Source organism: Eptatretus burgeri, chromosome 4 (assembly GCF_056783735.1).
Source record: "Eptatretus burgeri isolate ZD-2024b chromosome 4, Ebu_testis_v1, whole genome shotgun sequence".
In the NCBI taxonomy this organism is placed as follows: domain Eukaryota; kingdom Metazoa; phylum Chordata; class Myxini; order Myxiniformes; family Myxinidae; genus Eptatretus; species Eptatretus burgeri.
Window position 1 is genome coordinate 59,000,882 of NC_140964.1, and position 18,609 is coordinate 59,019,490.

An 18,609-nucleotide genomic window follows, 5' to 3' on the forward strand; every position below is an offset into this window, starting at 1 on the left:
GTTAGCCCCAAACCCGTTGTTTAGAGGGAATAAATGTCATTCATTCGGGCTGCGACCCTTTAAGATAGCCGTTTTTCTATTCTATCTTTATTTTTAACCAACCACGTCTCAACCGCCATCACACAACAACCACGAACCGCAACGCCGCTTCACAACAACAACAACGCCAACAGCCACGACCTTTACCTTCACGGCTCGCTCTCGCAACCATCGCATCACCGCCACAATAAACCCTCCACCACCTTCGCCTCTCCTTCTGCGGCCATTCCCGCACCGCTTGTGAACGCCGAGCGTCAGGCTGTCCTGGCCTCGTGCGGGGCGCGCGCCGAGCAGCGGGTGCAAAAAGCGGCCTTCCCAAGGGGAAGTCGGATCAGGAATGATTCACGCCCACTTCCGATCCCTCCAATCATTAAGCGCGGGGCGATTCGGCCCCGCCTCCAGGCGCGTCGGAGTAGAATCGATATATGCTAATTCGCGGATCAGGAATGATTCACGCCCACTTTTCCTCCGTCCAATGGGCGAGCGTGGCTCCGCCCCCGAGCCCATCCTGATCCGAAAATCTGCATATGGTTAATCCTGCTGCACTATAAAGCGCCGAGCGCGGGGCGAATTGAGTAAGTGGAGGGTTTTCTGTTTCGGGCTCGGGCGAGTTGTGGCGGCGGCGAAGTGTGGCAGCAGCAGTCAAGACGGGTCTGGAGGAGAGTCGGTCTGTCGGGGTTCGGAGTCTGTCGGGGAGCTGCAGAGAGGAGAAGCCGGGAACGCGGTCGAGGGCGCAGTGGAGTCGCTCGTCGCGGGACCCAAGCAAGCCAGCTATCCTCTTTCCCCAGAGCATCAACAACCCCCCCCCCTGTTTCCCCCCTCCCCCGCGCTGAGATAGTGCGAAAAGGGGGCCCTGTTCCCACCCCATTCCAGGCAGTGCCAGCGAGGCCCGCGGAGGAGCGCGGAGTCGGGGCGCCGCCGCCATTTTGCGGCTCATCACAAGACGGGTAGGCTCTGCCGGTCTCGCGCCCACAGACCACGTCTGCCCCCTTGTCGTAGAGGGTGGCCCCTTTTTCTTTTGATTTTGAGTATGTGTGTTGTCGGCGCCGTCTGTAAAGTAAAACTGTGTAAGTGTTGCCATGTGCTTGCGTAGTCGGTAGTAGATCTGCATTGTGTTTCTTTTGTTGCAATTGCTTTTGGTGCATAATTGTTGTGTTTCTTTTACATTTGCTTTTGGTGCATAATTGTTGTAATTGTATATGTGTGCTTTCCGTTTTCCGTGGAATAAATGTGAATTATGTTGAACCGTTTTTCCCGTTTCGCTTCGTCTTTTCTTTAATTGAATCTCCATCTTACTTCATGTAAAGGCTTGGTCGTGGGCTAAATACGCCCAATAATTAATCGGAACCGTCGAGGTTGACGATAACACCGCTCGGTTATCCCGATAGTACGGAACAGGTCGCTTAAAGTGGCCCGTGTCCGAAGTCGACCTGCGGCGAGGTGCGATCGCCCGGTCTACCCTCCGTGTGGGTACTTAGGTAGGTCGAATTTGGCGAGCAACCCTATCCCACGCGGGAGGCCGATTGGCACGATCGTGGTGAGGCCGAAAGGCCCACCCGTGACTAGTTCCCGGCGTTAGTCCGAGAGGGTCACGACGGAATTGTCCGTCCGGTGGGCGACGTGCTGCGATTCGAGTTACGTGGCCGCTCGCACGCCGGCGGGCGCGAATTCGCAACAATATTTTTTAATCTCGTGTCAATGTGCTTGCTCTTTTCCCCTCATGTATTTAAAGGTCTTTTGATTATGTTTAGTAAACCTTGCCACATCTTTCTCGTATCATCTTTTGGCTTGTCTAGTTTATTTCTTGATTATTCTCAGATTACTCACATATCTATGCCAATCTGCCTCTAGTAAAGTTACTTTTTTAATGAAATGTATTTCTGGTCACCTCAATGTTCAATTCCCTTGGTCTTTTCTCCGATGAAGATTGCCCTTATGTTGGCCTCACCAAATATACAGCACTTCTCTCCTCATAGTAAAAATGTGCACTTCCAAAGCCAATTTTTTTCACTGCACTCTTCCATCCTCCAACTCTTAACAAAAGCCTTGCCCACACTAATATCACATATGGTCACTAGTCCCAAGGTGCTCACCATATATGGATAATCACACACAAAATAAATAAATAAAAACAGAACAAATGGTGGTTAACACTCCTGTGTAAATTTTCAGTAAACAAAACCTATCGATTTCTGTAAACTAGTTTAAGTAACAATCCTGGACAGTTGGAGAAATTCCCTCTCTGCACTGCCAATTTCCTGTCCCTGGAAAATTAAAATTCCCCACAATCATTACTCTTTCCCGATACCTTTCTCATTTAGTCTCAGCATTTATCAATAGAGCTCTTCCCTCACTTCAGGATTTGAAGCAGAATCTGAGTACATTAGTGTCCTTACTGTCCCTAACCTCAATCATACCAAATCCTCCACCAAAGTGACAATATTGTCCCTGTCTAAGAATACATTACTTCATTTTTACTCAGATTGCAACTCTTCCTCCTTTTTCTGTCACAATAATACATCTTGTTAGCCTCATAATGCTGCCATAGAATTGTTCTCACAATTAAACCAAGTATTATTGATTGCAACTCCAGCACATAAAATGAACACGTCTCAAAAATGCAAAGATGACATCTGAGGACTTTAGAAAAATGTCAACAAAAACACAAAATATGCAACTCACCTTTTCTCCCTCCACAACATCAAATTCTACAGTTTCACCATCACCCACACTCCTTAAATACTTCCGTGGGTTGTTCTTTTTGATAGCACTCTAAACAAAGAAATGCATTGCACAAAAATTAATACCATACCCAATACCTCCACATGCATACACAGACAAGCAAAAACTGGAATGGCACTCTGTGGAGGACGCACCTCCGCAAGACTGATTAGTTTATGTTTTGTATCCCACAGATAGGCCGGAACTGGATGAGGACCCGAACCAAAATTTAATCGGCTTGTTATTGTCGCCTAACCAACTCATCCACCAAGTTTCGTTTGAGTGTGTCCATAACGTTTTGAGATATCGTGCTATATACAGTATGTTTTAACCCTATCACTCAATGGTGAGGAATCATTTAAAAAATAATATCTGGAACTTCACTAAAATGAAATCAATTCATCCTTGTCATATGCCAGCCGGCACACCAAATTTCATCCGAATCCGTCAACAACTTTATGAGATATCCTGCACACAAACAGACAGACAGACAGGGGTGAAAACATAACCTCCGTCACATCACCATAACCTCCAAAAACATAATGAGGTTGTTAGCCAAAGTGAGGGCTTGTGGAGTGGCTGGTCAGGTAGCTAATTGAATTGCAAACTGGCTTAGTGATAGGAAGCAAAGCGTGGCTGTGAGTGGGAGGATGTCTTGCTGGGAGGTTGTAAGTGGCGGGGTACCTCAGGGATCAGTACTCGGACCATTACTATTCATTATTTACATCAATTATTTGAATGGTGGGGTGAAGAGTAGGTTTTCCAAATTTGCAGATGACCCAAAGCTTGGAGGTAAAGTGGATAGCAGAAGGGGTGGTGATCAGATTCAGGAAAGTATTGATACTTGTATAGATTGGGCAAAACATTGGCAGATGGAATTTAACCTGAACAAGTGTAAGGTGTTGGGGATGGGGAAGAATAATGAAAACGGAGATTACAGGATGCAAGGGGTAATTTTGGAGTGTGTCACACAGGAGAAGGATCTGGGGGTGGTAATAGATATGGGAGGTAAGCAGGCAGCACAGTACCAGGTAGCGAAAAGTAAAGCAAATAGGGTTTTAGGTTTTATTCGGAGGGGGATCATTTATAAATCAAAAGAGGTGGTGTCAACATTGTACAGGAATTTGGTGATGCCACACCTAGAATATTCTGTGCAGTTTTGGTCAACACAGTTCCGGAAGGACAAAGATGCCATAGAGAGGGTTCCAGCGCAGGGCTACTAGATCGATTCCGAGCCTAGCTAGACTCAGCTATGAGGAGCGGCTGAAGGAGACAGGGCGTTCTGCACTAGAAATGAGGTGGTTACGAGGCAATATGATAGAGATGTTTAAGACAATGAAAGGCACAGATAAAATAAGTGCAGATTAATTATTCAACAGGGTACAGTGATAGGAGCAGGAGCGATAGCCTGAGAGTAAAGAAGAGGAGAGTTAAGACGGAAGCAAGGCATGGAACTTTTACTCAGAGAGTTATTAATGCATGGAATGGCCTCCCTGGAAAAGTAGTGACAGCAGAAAAAGTAGATAAGTTTAAATTAGAAAAGTACCTGGAAGTTATGGAGATAAAGAGGTATCGAGAGGTAGTTGAGCATTGATGGGTGATTGTGTGCATGTGTATGGAGTGGTTGGTGAGGGTCTTGTCAAGGGGTGTTGTGTGGTTGATGTATGTTCTTTTAACCAAGCCCATGCCCCCTCTGCTGAGTGGAAGAAAAAAAAAGTACAAAAAACAAAAATTAATTACTTTAAAACTATTTTTTTGCATTTTCTTCCTTGGATCTTGTGTTGATAAATTAGTATGGTGTTCGAGCAGGAATCATGGGCTGAAATTGCCTCCACCTGTGTTAGATTTCCTTGTATTACCTTTCGAGGGCAGATTTTATTTCATTTTTTGTATACATTGTCAAGGCTCGTATGAGAGCTAACACAACACACAGAAGGGGGGGCATGAGAGAAGAGGGGCAGGAGAGTGAAGGATAAAAACAGTGAGGAACAGACACTAGGAGATCGGTGGAAGGAAGAGGGATGGGGCGGGGAACACAGGGTATACAAGATGGATATTACAGGGACTTTCAAGAAGGAAAGCAGGGAATTTGAAGGAGGTGGGTTTGGGGTGGATTAACGGGGGTAGAAAAGATTGAGGTTTTGGATGGGGGAAGATAAGAGGTGGTGGTGAACGGCTGTTTTGAAGGCCTGGGGGGGAAGAATGGGATTGACGAGAGTGTGGGAGTTTATTCCAAATGCGGGGAAAAAAAAGAGGTATAAAAGAGTGAAGGCGAGTAGTGATTCGTGATTTTGGTAGTTTTACCAGAAGGGGTTGTTGGCAGACCTTGAGTGGCCTGCGGAAATATGGGGGGTGGACATATCACAGAGCGGGGGGGGGGGGAGCGACACCGGAGAGGAGACGGAAGAAGACAGAAAGATCTTCGACCTGCCTGTGATGAGGGAGTGAGAGGCCCATAGACTCAGCCTCACCACGGGAGATACCAATGATCCGAAATGCCTGGGTTTCCACAGCGTGAAGCCGAGGAAGGTGAGAGGCAGGAGCACCAGCCCAGAGGGGAGAGTAGTACTCCATCAGGCTGCAGATAAAAGCATTGTATGTGGTCAAGAGCTCAGGTGGGCCGAGGAAGGACTTTGCACGACGGAGGATTCCCAGTCGGAGACTGACTTTGGAGGCCAGGTTGGAAATGTCCAGGAAAGATCATTGCAGACAGTGAGACCCAGAAGCTTGAATGAAAGGGCTTCTTCCAGCGTTTTTTTTTAAGAAAGTATTTGGGGGGGGGGGGGTTCCAAACGGTCCTTTCGGAAAGACATAGTGAGAGTGTGAGATTTGTCAGGATTGAAAGACATGTTCCACGTGTTGGTCCCAGTTTATGATTTTACCCAGATCTGCAGAGAGCGAAGAAGTTGCTGTTGCCGGTCTGAGGGGTGACAGATGGTACGGCAGAGGGTGGAGTCATCAACAAAGAGATAAAGAGGATTTTCCAGAGAGTCGGAGAGATCATTGATGAAAACCAGAAAAATAACAGGGCCCAGAATGCTACCTTGAGGAACTCCAGCCTGGACAGGAAGAGGGGATGAGAGAACTCCATTTAGGGCCACACGTTGACTGCGACAGGAGAGGAAGTCTGCGAGCCATGAGTGGAGATGGCCTTGAATACCATGGGAAGAGAGTTTCGGTGAGCAGGGCAGGGTGCCAGACCATATCAAAAGCACACGATATGTCTAGGGATATGGCTCTGATTTCATGTCTGGCATCGAGTACCTCCATCCATCATTGGGAGAGCAGAAGCAGCATATCCAGGTTGGAGTGACCTGGTCTGAAACCAAATTGATCAGAAATCAAGACATTGGAGAAGAGGAAGGATTTAATATCTGAAGTGATGATGGATTCCATAACCTTGCTGATGATTGGGAGAAGGCTGATTGGTCTGTAGTTGCAGGGATCTGTTTTTGCACCTTTCTATGCAGGGTGATAATGTTTGCTGATTTCCAAGCAGATGGCAGACAATCTTGAGCAAATGAGGGTGAATAGAAGAGAGGGAGGGTGAGCAAGAGCAGAGAAGCAGGTTTTTTAGGAAACGTGGGCTGATGGCGTCTGGACTGGTTGCAGAATCCGAGTTGAGGTTTTGCAGCAAGCTCTCCACCTTGTCAGGAGAAAAGGACACAGAGTCCAGGGACAGTTGGGTGCGACTGGGTAATGTGGGTACAGAAAGCGATGGGATTCGGTCACAAGATTTCGATGCAAACACCGAGTTTAGGCATTCAGCCTTTTCACGTGCGGTATCAGCAGTGCGGCCATTTGACGTAATGGAGGGGATTGAGGAGGAACATAGATCAGAAACAGATTTGATTAGACGCCACCAGGATTTCGAGAAGGGAGAGAGGTTTGAGAGTTCAGACTTGAGATTGGAAAGATGTTTTCTGGCTCTCCTGAGGGTAGATACACACTTGTTCCGAGCTTTATGGAAGGAACTGAGATTACCCTCAGTTGGGTATGCTTTCAATGAGGCAAAGGTAAGTTGTTTCAGGACAACTGTCTCACCACAAGCTTCAGTGAACCATGGGTGGGAGAAGGGTAGGACAACTGAAGATGAGAGGGGATATATGTGTGCATGAGGGAGAGCAAGTTTCTTTGAAAGAATTCTCAGGATGAGTTGATGTTGGAGAAAGTAGCGATGGGAGACCAGTCTAGAAGTTTGATGTCTGCTTTGAGAACCTGCCAGTCAGCCTGAGTGAAATGCCAGACTCGACGGCACTGAGGTGGTTCTCTGATAACAGCCAGGGAGATGTCCACTTTGACAAGCACATGGTCAGGAAAGATGTAATAAAGTAGGGTTATTCAATCAAAGTATCTTTTATTTTAGATTTACTTTATATTAATTAAAACCTGTAACTTTTTGGAGGAAATCACAAAAATACTCCACTCGAGTATTTTTGAAATTTTACAATTCAATTTTTTTTATTTTTTTTGAAGACCTCAAGGCTCATAGAAGAGGAAAGAGGAATTACACCATGACAGAGAGGAAGATGAGATCAAGCCTATACAGGGGTGGCAAACAAATACAATAAATAACGTATCGTCATCGGGAATTAGAAGAGATTGCTGTGAGCTGTCACTTAAGAGAAACGGATGCAAGTGGCTGCACCACAGACTTAGGAAGACAGACAGATACGCCGTGTGGCTCCCCGAAAAATAAAAACATATGTGACTGCTACATTGTGTGACCGTGGAAATACTGCGGCCGCCGTAGAATTGCTAGTGCCCGCAGATTTTGGAGACCCCACGGCCACCGTGGCAAATGTGACCTTGGCCTTAATAAAATGTACAATATATTTTTAACTGTCATTTTCGTCCAGTTTAGTTTCAGTAGAAAGAGGACACGACGGGCTTCACATTTTGTGATGCTTTCTAGTTTGTTTATGCATGCTACCAGATAGCCGAACAACAGAATGTCAATCGCAAAACAAATTAAAACATGGAACATAATTGCACTGTTTCACAGAGCACCGATGCAGCAAGGATGGCTTCCGTCAAGCAAAGTTTCACCAATAAAGTTATTCACGGTGCTAGTTGGACTTTTAAAAACGACCAGGTTATTTTGTATAATGTGGATACGAGAGATGCAAGAAATGCAAAGTTAGCATAAGAACCTGCATGACTTGTTCATGAAGGGACAACTTATTTGTACGTGTCTGAAAGCTTTATCTGCTCATCTGCATGAGGGGGCACCAGAGAATGTTAAAGTTATCTGTGATTACGAGTCTTTTCCTTATTTATTTATTCGTAAGTAGCCTGTGGCCCCTTGGCTGCATAATTTTCTGGGAGCACGGCTGTGCTACTGATGCAATGCCCCGTTACCAGTAAGCTGGTACTCATTTTGCCGACCTCGGAGGAATGACAGGCTCAATCAACCCACCTGGTGTTAATTCAACAGGAGCAAAGGGGCACAAACTCAAGACCCTAAGACAGCCACCTTCACCATTAAGCTTTGTATTTTCCTGATTAATCAGGAAAACCAGGCTTAATCCTTTTCTGATTGTGCATGATAAGCATTTGGCAACTGTTCAGCATGTCAATGCTAGTTTCAAGGAAGATAATGGACTTGGTGTGTTGGAAAAAGAAGGCAGTGGATTATTCCAAGATAGTATGGAAATGGTATGGCTATAAACCCGTGGACTGCAAGGGCAAAGTTAGGAGAAGGGTAAGCTCCGATGTGTGTTGATAAATATGCAATCGTACAGAGCATGGAGCAAGGAATTGAAGGCAATCTCCTAAAGGTGCCAATAGATGGTTGGAAAGGGTTGCTTGCTGGCTGTAGCAGTACAAGAAGGGTCCTGCAGAAGAAGAAAAAAGGAGCGAACAAAAAATTATTCTCGGAACTGCAAAAATCATGAGATGAGTGGTGGCTGCCCTGGTGAAAACTCACGTCCCCAAGTAAGAAATGTCAGCTGGAGTTAGAATCGTGCATTGGAGTGGAACATTTGTTGTGTGCATGGAGAAAGACTTCCACTGGTGAGCAGTGTCTGAATCCAAACCCTAACTGGAACCAGACAGTAAATGCCAGTTGTGATAGGAAAAGTTCAGGAGCTCTTGCATGAAGGACTTGAGGAGCACAGGCTGCAGCAGAGTCATCTTGGAGGAGGACCAGGATCTTGAGAGGTTCAGCTATAGCACATGCTGTTGATGGACAACCTGGTACAGAGGATGCTGATTGTGAAGAATTAAGTAGATACTCATTTGATGGGTGGAGTTAAAGGATCGTGCATGCCAGATTCAATCTATGACTTTATATTTTGTAATGTACCACCAGGAGCTGGGGCACCGGAAGAGGACCCAGAATGGACAGAGGATTGTGTGGTGACCAGTCATGATCCAGGCAAAGAAAGTTGGCTGGATCCACTTGTGTTACCGCAATCTAGAAAACCAATTGGGAGTCGTGACAAGCTAAAGTTGCTGCCGGAAGGTCTTGAGGAGGGAGATGTATCCCAAGCTGCGTAGACTACCGACTTAGATGTAGTGAACACTGCAGTTGTGGGGCCAAGTTAAACGACCCTGGAGGATGCAGTTGAAGAAGAAAATCTGTTGGAGATGGACACCTGCAAGCCCAAGGCAACAATGACATATGTTTGGTCACCATTTCACTTGTACACAAAGCAAGGAGGTGAGGCGTGTTATCAATGAGCATCAATATGTGCTTACTGATTTTTCTAGGACCATGACCGAAGTCCAAAATCACAATAACCTGACTAGCAGTGAGGCTGTTCAGTTAAAATAATATACCAAATACCATGCAGCAATCATGGAGTCCTGAAGTCAGGACAAAGGAAATGTGGAGTTGAGGATAATTCTGCAACCTAAATTTGCCATATCAATCACAATAGTGTAGTTCATAAAAAGAATGGGACAAACCGCACATACAGGTAGTGGACAAAAAAAAAGAAGAAAAAAAAGGAAACACCTGGGTAAATGAGGGACACCAAGCATATTGAAAACAACGGCTACCACACAGGTGTTAATTAAGCAAGTAACATCCCAGCATGCTTTTGGTCATGCATAAAAATGCTGAACAGGCCAAATTGCCTATAATTATGGCTAGCATGGCTACAAGAGGAGACCTCATTTACTTTGAAAGAGGGGTGATTGTTGAGACGCATTTGGCAGAAGCTTCAGTGACAAAGACAACTGAACTTGCTGATGTTTCACGAGCAACGGTGTCCAAGGTGATGTCGGCAAAGAACTCTGACAGAAATACATCATCAGCAAAGGGCAACAATGGGCAGAAGTGGATACTCCAGGATTGTGATATCCATGCATTAATTTTAAGTACAGATCAATTGACTATAAATTTCAACCTGGGACGTGAGCAGCCAATTTCATCAAAATCGGTCCGCTGATAACTCCAGAGCGAGATACCATTGTCAGGTTGCAGTGCACAAACTGTTTGTTCATCACACCTGGCAATGCACGTTTGCGAGTCCAGTGGTGCAAAGAGCACAGACAATGAACTTCCGAGCAGTGGAGAAATGTGATATGGTCAGATGAATCATCCTTCACCATGTTCTGGACAAATGGACAAGTGCACATGATGCGCCAACCAAAGTAACTCCACCAGACTGAGTGCTTGGTTCCAACAGTGAAGCCTTCTGGTGGTTCTGTAATGTTGTATGGTGTATTTTCCTGGCATGGTGTGGGTACAGTCATTCTTTAGAAGGCAAGGTCAATGCCAATTGATACTTAATAGTACTGAGTGATCATCAACCCCTGTTGCAGCATTTCTTTCCTGTCGGGAGGGTGTCTTCAAGGATGACGATGCCCCCATCAACAGAGCACGTGTGGTCGCCTAATGATTTGATGAGCATGGCACTGATGTTATCCATATGTCATGGCTATAAGGCAACAAAAGGGGAAAATTTTGAAAGGGGGGTGTAGGCTTTCTGTAAGCACTGCATATACTTGGGTTTTTCCACCATTTTACCCAGTGTCGATTACATCACCATATCTAAAACGATACATTAGTTCTTTGTGCCTGTTGTTTCAGGTCAGGTCAGGAACAAGAGCATGCGTCAGAGCAGCGCGTTGCTGCGTCCACTTTCCACCAGTACTCCAGGGGAAAATGGGTCTGGCCACCCCCAGGCATATGCCTGGCCCATCCTCATCTCCTCGAGATGCTGATCAACCTGATGCAACCACGAAGCACATGGTCGGCCCATTGGCCTCCTCCACTCACGAGGCTCCTTCGCTGAGAGAATCTGGTGAGCAGGATCAGCATAGGGAAAATGAGCCACATGTCCACACAGACGCAGCTGATGCTCACGGACTATGCAGGTAACAAATCTCATTTGAATCTTGAGTCTTTCTCAGCAACCGCTCGTTGGACACACAGTCTGACAAGCGAGAGCCAAGGATTCTCTGAAGAGACCTGGTACCAAAGGAATTAAGTCTCAGTCTCAGATCCCTGGTCAGAGTACAAGTCTCACAACCGGAGAGCAAGACTGGAAGCACCAAGGACGTGAAGACTCGGACTTTTGTTATCCTGCACAGGTACTGACAGCACCACACCACATGCTCAATGACTCTGCAGGCCCCACCTAGACGTCTACTGACCTCTGACTCACAGCCAGCAGACATGAATATCACTGGCAACATAAGTGAATCTCTCCGGGACCTCAACATTCTCACCACAAACAGGTACAGACAAGATAGCAGCATTCAAGATGTTCATGAAAGTCTGGATCTAAGTTGTGACCCAGGAAAGCCATAATCCCAGTGGCTCCAACTCCTGATTCAGCACTTCGAGGGCTCCCAAAAGGATATCCAGAGTCTGTGCAAAGATGACTGCATCATCTGGAAAATCAAGGTCAGAGATCTTGACATTCCCAAACGATGCACCGCAGCTTGATCTCTCCAACATCCTCCCCAGAATCCAGTCCATACAAGCACTGAAAAGTGTGGGGGGCCAGTACACATCGCTGACAAACTCCAGTAACAACTGGAAACAAGTCAGAGATGGTATCACCACATCTTATAGCACTCAATACTGGAGTGCAGTTCAGCCATCGGAACGATCAGTTTTGGTGGCACCCCACAAAGACCAAGAATCCTCCAGAGGGCATACAGATTCACTGAATCAAACGCTTTGGAGAGATGAACGTAGGCTGTAAGCAACCCATGCCGAAACTCACGTCTGCGTTCGGTGAGGACACAAAGAGCAAGGGTGAGGTCAATCGTTCACCTCTTTGGTGTAAAGGCTGACTGCTCTGGGTGTTGGTGCTGAAGCAGATGGTAGCGAACCCTCTCAAGAATTATCCGAGCAAAGACCTTGCCCGACACTGAGCGCAGCGTCACCCCCCGGTAGTTGTTGCAGTCCTGGTGATCACCATTCCCTTTCAACAGAGGGATAACAAGGACCCTCTTCCAGTCAGTTGGGATGATGCCTGTGTTCTTGGCAGAGCAGAGTATGCAATGACATGAGAACAACATTTCCACCAGCATTGAGAAGTTCAGCATGGACTCCACAGCTCCCATGAGCTTAACCCCATTTCAATCGGTTCACCACAGCCTGTGTTTCTACAAATGAAGATGGATCACAGTTGACTGCAGGGTCAGCAATAGGGACAGTAACACCCCTGACATCTAATTCAACAGCTGGTGGATCTGTCTGGTACAGCCACTCACAGTAACCGGCCCAGCAAGCCTTCACTACGGACTCCTCTGTCAAGAGCACATCGCCCTCCACTCTAAATGCAGTACACCAAGAGACGGGCTTGGAAAAACGCAATGTGCGAATTCCCCTGTAAGAAGGATGAGAATCACTTGACCACAGGTGACACTCTACCCCCTCACAGATTCCTCACACATAGGCCTCCTGGTCCACCGTCAGCGCACATAGTTTTACGCCTAAACTCCCTGCACAGCTCAACTCTGCTATGAAGCCTGGCACTGCGACTGTTCAATGGTATCCAGTGTCCCTTGAGAAACAAAATTCCTCTTCGGCCTACATTGGGTTCCAAGACATCCACCGGCAACATCAAGGATGGTGGTCTTAAAGGCTCTACACAACTCGTCAGGATTCTCCAAAGTACCCAGGCCCCCTCACCCCCCAAATTCCTCACTCAGCCTGCTTGCAAACTCCTCAGCTACCCTCTCATCCTTGAGCTTGCCAACATCCAGCCTAGGCTGGGATGGTACCATTCTCCAAAATTTAAGCTGAAACTTCAGAGTTGCTTCAACAAGCCTGTGGTCGGTATTAAGGAACTGAACACTTCGGTAGGCCCTGAAGTTCTGGATCATCTTCCAGTGATCATCAACAAGCACATAATCAGTCTCCTTTGCCACACCACCAGCATTGGAATTCCAAGTACAGCGATGAGCCTGTGGCCACTGAAATCATGAACCAGCCACCCTAATCCATGACTTCTTGCAAAGTCAAGGAACTTACTGCTATTATTGTGTACAGTTCCAGACTCATAGGGACCAACACATGTCTCAAAACCATCCCTATCAGTTCCAGTCAATACATTGAAATCCCACAAGACGAGAACAGTATCTCGCCTGGGGTACTGATCAACCGCAGAATCGAGCATGACATAAAATGCATCCTTCATGGTGAGATCACTCGCCTCAGTCGGAGCATGTACAGAGACCAGGGAAATGACACCCAAGGAGTGACAAATCCTTCGTCTCATAATACGCTTGTTGGCCGGTGTTACCTCAATTATCATTGGAGTCAGCATATTGGACACAGCAATAGCAACTCCTTGGACATGGTAACCATTAGAGTGACCAGACCAATCGTAGGTCTAACCACCCGCTATGATCTCACCATTATCTGGTCTCCGAACCTCAGAGTGCTGCAATACCGATGTTCAGACGCTTGAGCTCAGATGATAACAGGGACAGGTGATCATCCTCTCTTAGGGATAGGACATTCCAGGCACCCACCTGAAGGGACCACCTCAGGTTAACCCAAAGAGACCACCATCTGGTGGATGACACCTGTTTATGTCCTCTTTATCGTCCATAAAAAAAAAAAATGCAAGTTTCCTGTTTGGAATGATTTTTAATAGTTTGACTGCCAGCAGGCAGACTCCTCTCTGCACATGTGCGATTGGAACGAATTCAGAGACAAAGTACTAAAACGGCAAACTTGTCATCCTATTCACGTTCCATTTATTGTTCAAAATGTAACATTTAATTTGAACAAGCTGTTCCCCGATCATGAACTCATCAGACATACAGACAGATGGATGGATGGACGGATGTGAACCAATTGCTTAACCCTGCTTTTCACTTTGCGTGCACTGGATAAAATATCTCTGAGTAGGTACGCTCGATATGAGAAGAAAATTTAACATAAATATATTTTTGCTGGGAACAAAGCCAAAAATGTCCACTGTATGAAGTTGCCCCAAAAAAACGAGTTAAACAGATTTTTAGAACATACATTGCAATAAATGAAGCCCTGTGCCTTAATTATTATTTGATAGATTGTACTCCAATATTTATAAATAAATGTGACTCTTTTCATTGACACAAGTTGAAGTTATACCTCTCCTCACTTAATGCCCTCTCCTCACTCTACCCTACCCCAGTACAGCATATACACCATCCCTTCTACACATGGCGACTTGAGACTTACCCTCAAAGACTTGAGACTTTGCTCAAGTGACGTATTGACATCGCTGCCTTCCATCCATTGGGACCATACTCTGTGTGGAGCGTTGGCGCTGCCTAAACAGTCTCCTTGGCTATTGGGCACAATTCTGGACAGGTCGCCACTCCGACACAGGATACCAGCAAGCTGGCACTCATTTTGCCGACCTCAAAAGGATGACAGGCAGAGTCAACCCCACCTGGTATTAATTCAACAGTCAAGGGGGATTTGAACTCAGGATCCTCAGATTCCAAGCCTACCACCCTTACCATTAAGCATATCGCTGCCTTCCGTGAACATTTATATATATTTTTAATGCTTCGAAAAGTACGACCTCTCCGTATCTAGTTCCTGCTGTGGTAGGATTAAAACAAGAATGACCGCACTGTGGTCACTGACACAAAATATATATTTTTTTGCCTCCTCTGTAAACTCAACTCCTTCATCCTTGCTCATGTCCCACATGACTATGTGCTGAAAGCTGTGTCTGAGAATAAAAACAAAATCATTTCCCACAACTCAGATTTCATTCTCTAATTTCTAAGTCCAGCGATGAGCCTGTGGCCACTGAAATCATGAACCATTCTCTAATGTCTCACTAACCATGTGCCATGTTAATTAATAAGATTTCACAGATAATATTCAGAGATTCTGAACAGGAGCTTTACCTTTTTATCTGGTGTGTGTGTGTGTGTGTGTGTGTGTGTGTGTGTGTGTGTGTGTGTGTGTGTGTGTGTGTGTGTGTGTGTGTGTGTGTGTGTGTGTGTGTGTGTTTTCCTCTTCTCCTCTTCCACCCTCCCTGCTGTAACAAAGCAACAGCAATACAAAGCTCTTGTAGACCTGCGAGATGTTGCAAGTAAAAGTGTGACAGTTGGAACCGCTGCATTAAGCTCCATATCCCACTTGTTCTTCAATCACAGAAAGATGGGGTGGGTTTCACAAGGTAAACAAGATGGACACTTCAGGGACTTTCAGGAAGGAAAGCAGGGAATTTGAAGGAGGTGGGTTTGGGGTGGATTAACGAGGGTAGAAAAGATCGTAGTTTTGGATGGGGGAAGATTAGAGTTGGTGGTGAACAGCTGTTTTGAAGACGTGGAGGGAAGAATGGGATTGACGAGAGTGTAGGAGTTTGTTCCAAAGACACAAAAAAAAGAGGAATGAAAGAGTGAAGGTGAGTGGTAGTTTTAGCAGAAGGGGGTGGCTGGCGGACCTTGAGCACCCTGGGGAAATATGGGGGGGGGGCATATCTCAGACAGAGCAGGGGAGCGAGGCCGGAGAGGAGACGGTAGAAGACAGAAAGACCACCGACCTGCCTGCGGTGAGCGAATGAGAGACCCAAAGACTCACCCTCGTGGCAGGAGATACCAATGTTCCTAAATGCCTTGGTTTCCACAGCGTGAAGCTGAGAAAGGTGAGAGGCGGGAGCACAAGCTCAGAGGGGAGAGCAGTACCTTTAGTTTTGTTTGATATTTTCCGATTTTAGAAAAGAAAAAAAAAAACGGTTTCAAATTTGCATTATAGTGACTTGAATCCGTTGCAGTAAAGACACGTCATTCTTAGATATTTCATAGTTATCAACGATTGATGAATACACAAGTGAAACCCCCAAACATTCATTCAATCCGAGGTCAAAAAATAACTTTTTCATTCTTGCACCAAATCTGAAAAGCAACAACAAAAAATAATAATGGTATGAACCAAAAAAATGATAGGTTAAATGTGATTACTGATAAAAGGTGACTTCATTCCTCTCACCTGATGTACAAACACATCTTCCTTCGTATCATTCCTTCAGACAGAGATGAACAACATTTCATTTCAGAGTTCAAGACAAACCAATCATGACAATCAAATGACATCAAAAAGATCAATGAAATTACTTTCAAGTAAAATTCAGAGAATTCAATCATTTTGCAAATTTGTTCAACAACAACAAAAAGATATCTCAGAAGAGATTTGACACTCTCTCAAACAACATGCATCTGCATACCGGTTGATGAATCCATAACCATTCTTTACGTTGAACCACTTCACTGTACCCAGTACTTTTGTAGCTGTGGGAAAGATGCACCACAAAGAGAAAGGTATGTTTAAAATGGGAGAAATCAACTCGGCCTCAACAAACAACTGAACAAAACAAACCTGGCAGAATCCAACCTGTAACTTGAGGGCAGATTCAACAAATTGCCATATTACTTAAAGCCACAATAGTTGGCAGTGAACACACTGCCCAGCTGCTCACATGTATTTTTGCCACAACGAAAATGAAATGGATCGTGAGGGGTGGGGGAAATCAGCCCCAACGCCCAATATCGGCATTTCAAAACTTTCCGACAAGGTTTGAAAGTCGGCAACCATCTCAACATGTGAGACAATGTTATCAACCTTGTATTTTTTCAAATTTCCTTTGACACAATAAATACTCCCAAACAACCCACCTCCCACCCCAACGTCCCTACCCACAGACAAAATATGACACATTTGCACATAAAAAAGTACAGATATTTCCTATTTACAGCAATTGAAATCAGGAACTGCTTGACTCGAAGCGGTCATGTACCACGTGTTTGCTGTTGGCGCATTGACCATTGTGATAGCGGGGCCTTTGTTTAGCGGGACAGCAGGCACGTAAGGACTGGGAGCATGGCAGAGAATTATAAACTGAGATGTCGCAGTCAAAACAAAGAATTAAAACTCTATGCATGCTGTGTCCCGTTGTCGACTGCGGTCTAGGCCTCAAACACGAGGTAATCCATATAATCCATCCATCCATCCATCCATCACACGGCAGAAGAAGGGGCAGGATACAGGTGTTTCTATAACATCATAATATTTGATTTAACGAATCGTTTTAGCTTTTAGTTTTTTAACCGCTTCCATGTGCGCTGCCTTAGACCCAAGGTGTCAAGAACCATGGAAGCACCTCACGTACGGCCACGTACCGATGACTTTCTTGTCCGCCTGAGCCTTGGGCTTCTCTGGTGGTGCCTCGGCCTCACTCATGGTGTTATCCCCCGGTGGTCTGGGCTGGCGGTTGATCGGCCGGCCGTCTCGCCTCTGTTCTGCTGCTGCCCCCTTCGCTTTGCTCTACCAAGATGGCTACCACTCCGCTGGGCAGGGCCGCAGCACTGGGGGGTGGGGAGGGGGATACAGCAATAACCGCGTCATGCTCAGGATTGGCTGGTATGCAGAGCCCATGACCTTTTCACCAATACCCATTGGTTAACAGTGCCGCTGCGCTCACTGAATATTCATTTTATTCATTAATATTAATAAGCTGGACTTGCAATCGTGCTGACGTACATTCGAAGTGCTCATGTCTTTGTTTGCCAGAAGCTTCCTTATTTATTTCTTTAGGTTGTAAATGATCCGTATTGCAAGCAATCGTTGACCATCACCTGCCATGGAAATCTGTGACAGAGCAAACATTTGTCGTGGATTCGGGCGATAGATTTCTCATTGGTGTTCCATTTTGATGAGACGCCCGAAAAGAACGTTTCCATAAAAGGAGCTGAAGGAGCTGAACATTATTTTGAAGCCTCGATTCTTTAAAAGTGCATCTGACATGTTTTTTTAGTTTGGTTTAAAAAAAAAATTGATAGGTATACATTTTGTGAAGTATTACGAAACCATTTACGGTGAATTAGTGTAAGAGCAAAAGTAAGAGCTTTAATGAAATCAGACATCGTGGAGCTTCCTACCGGAAATGGTCATCAGCAAGGATGACCTTTCACATACGGTGAAAACCAAACGGTACTTAATTGACAGTTTATTATTTACATTCAATTAAAAGCAGATTTCTTTTTTTCAAAACATTGAAGTTTTTTTTCTTCTCTGCAATGGATCGCAATACGAAACTTTCACTCTCCCACTGTCAGTGCAAAATTGCAGGGACTGTCAATGCCATCAACAAAAGTTGGTGGGTGCTCGACTTGACACAAGCTTACATATGGCCTTGTTCTTAATGCCCTCTCCTCACTCTACCCTACCCCAGTACAGCATATACACCATCCCTTCTACACGGGCTGATTATTTCCCATTCTGCTCCTCTCCATGCCATTGTTACTCGTTTTTGTGTTATTCTTCCTTTCCTCCTTATGTACTGTATACCCATCAGCTATCCCCACCACCCCACTCCCTCTATAGCCTTTGGAGGTTTATGAACCTGCTGCCCTTTGTCATTCAGCTCTCCC

At 45.6% G+C, this 18,609-nt stretch overlaps 1 protein-coding gene across 2 annotated transcripts in view; it reads right to left on the bottom strand.

Annotated features, from left to right (window-relative positions):
• Positions 1 to 17,544, bottom strand: part of LOC147028137 (Y-box-binding protein 3-like) — a 31,877-nt gene extending 14,333 nt beyond the window's left edge. For both annotated transcript variants that reach the window (XM_085878267.1, XM_085878266.1), the window contains exons 1-4: positions 17,359 to 17,544; positions 16,407 to 16,470; positions 16,172 to 16,205; positions 2,722 to 2,811 (exon numbers count right to left, since the gene is read on the bottom strand). In XM_085878267.1, coding sequence (XP_085734393.1) covers positions 2,722 to 2,811; positions 16,172 to 16,205; positions 16,407 to 16,470; positions 17,359 to 17,419 — 249 coding nt within the window. In that variant the 5' untranslated portion in view covers positions 17,420 to 17,544. The remainder of the gene's footprint in view (positions 1 to 2,721; positions 2,812 to 16,171; positions 16,206 to 16,406; positions 16,471 to 17,358) is intronic.
• Positions 17,545 to 18,609: the final 1,065 nt, after the last annotated feature.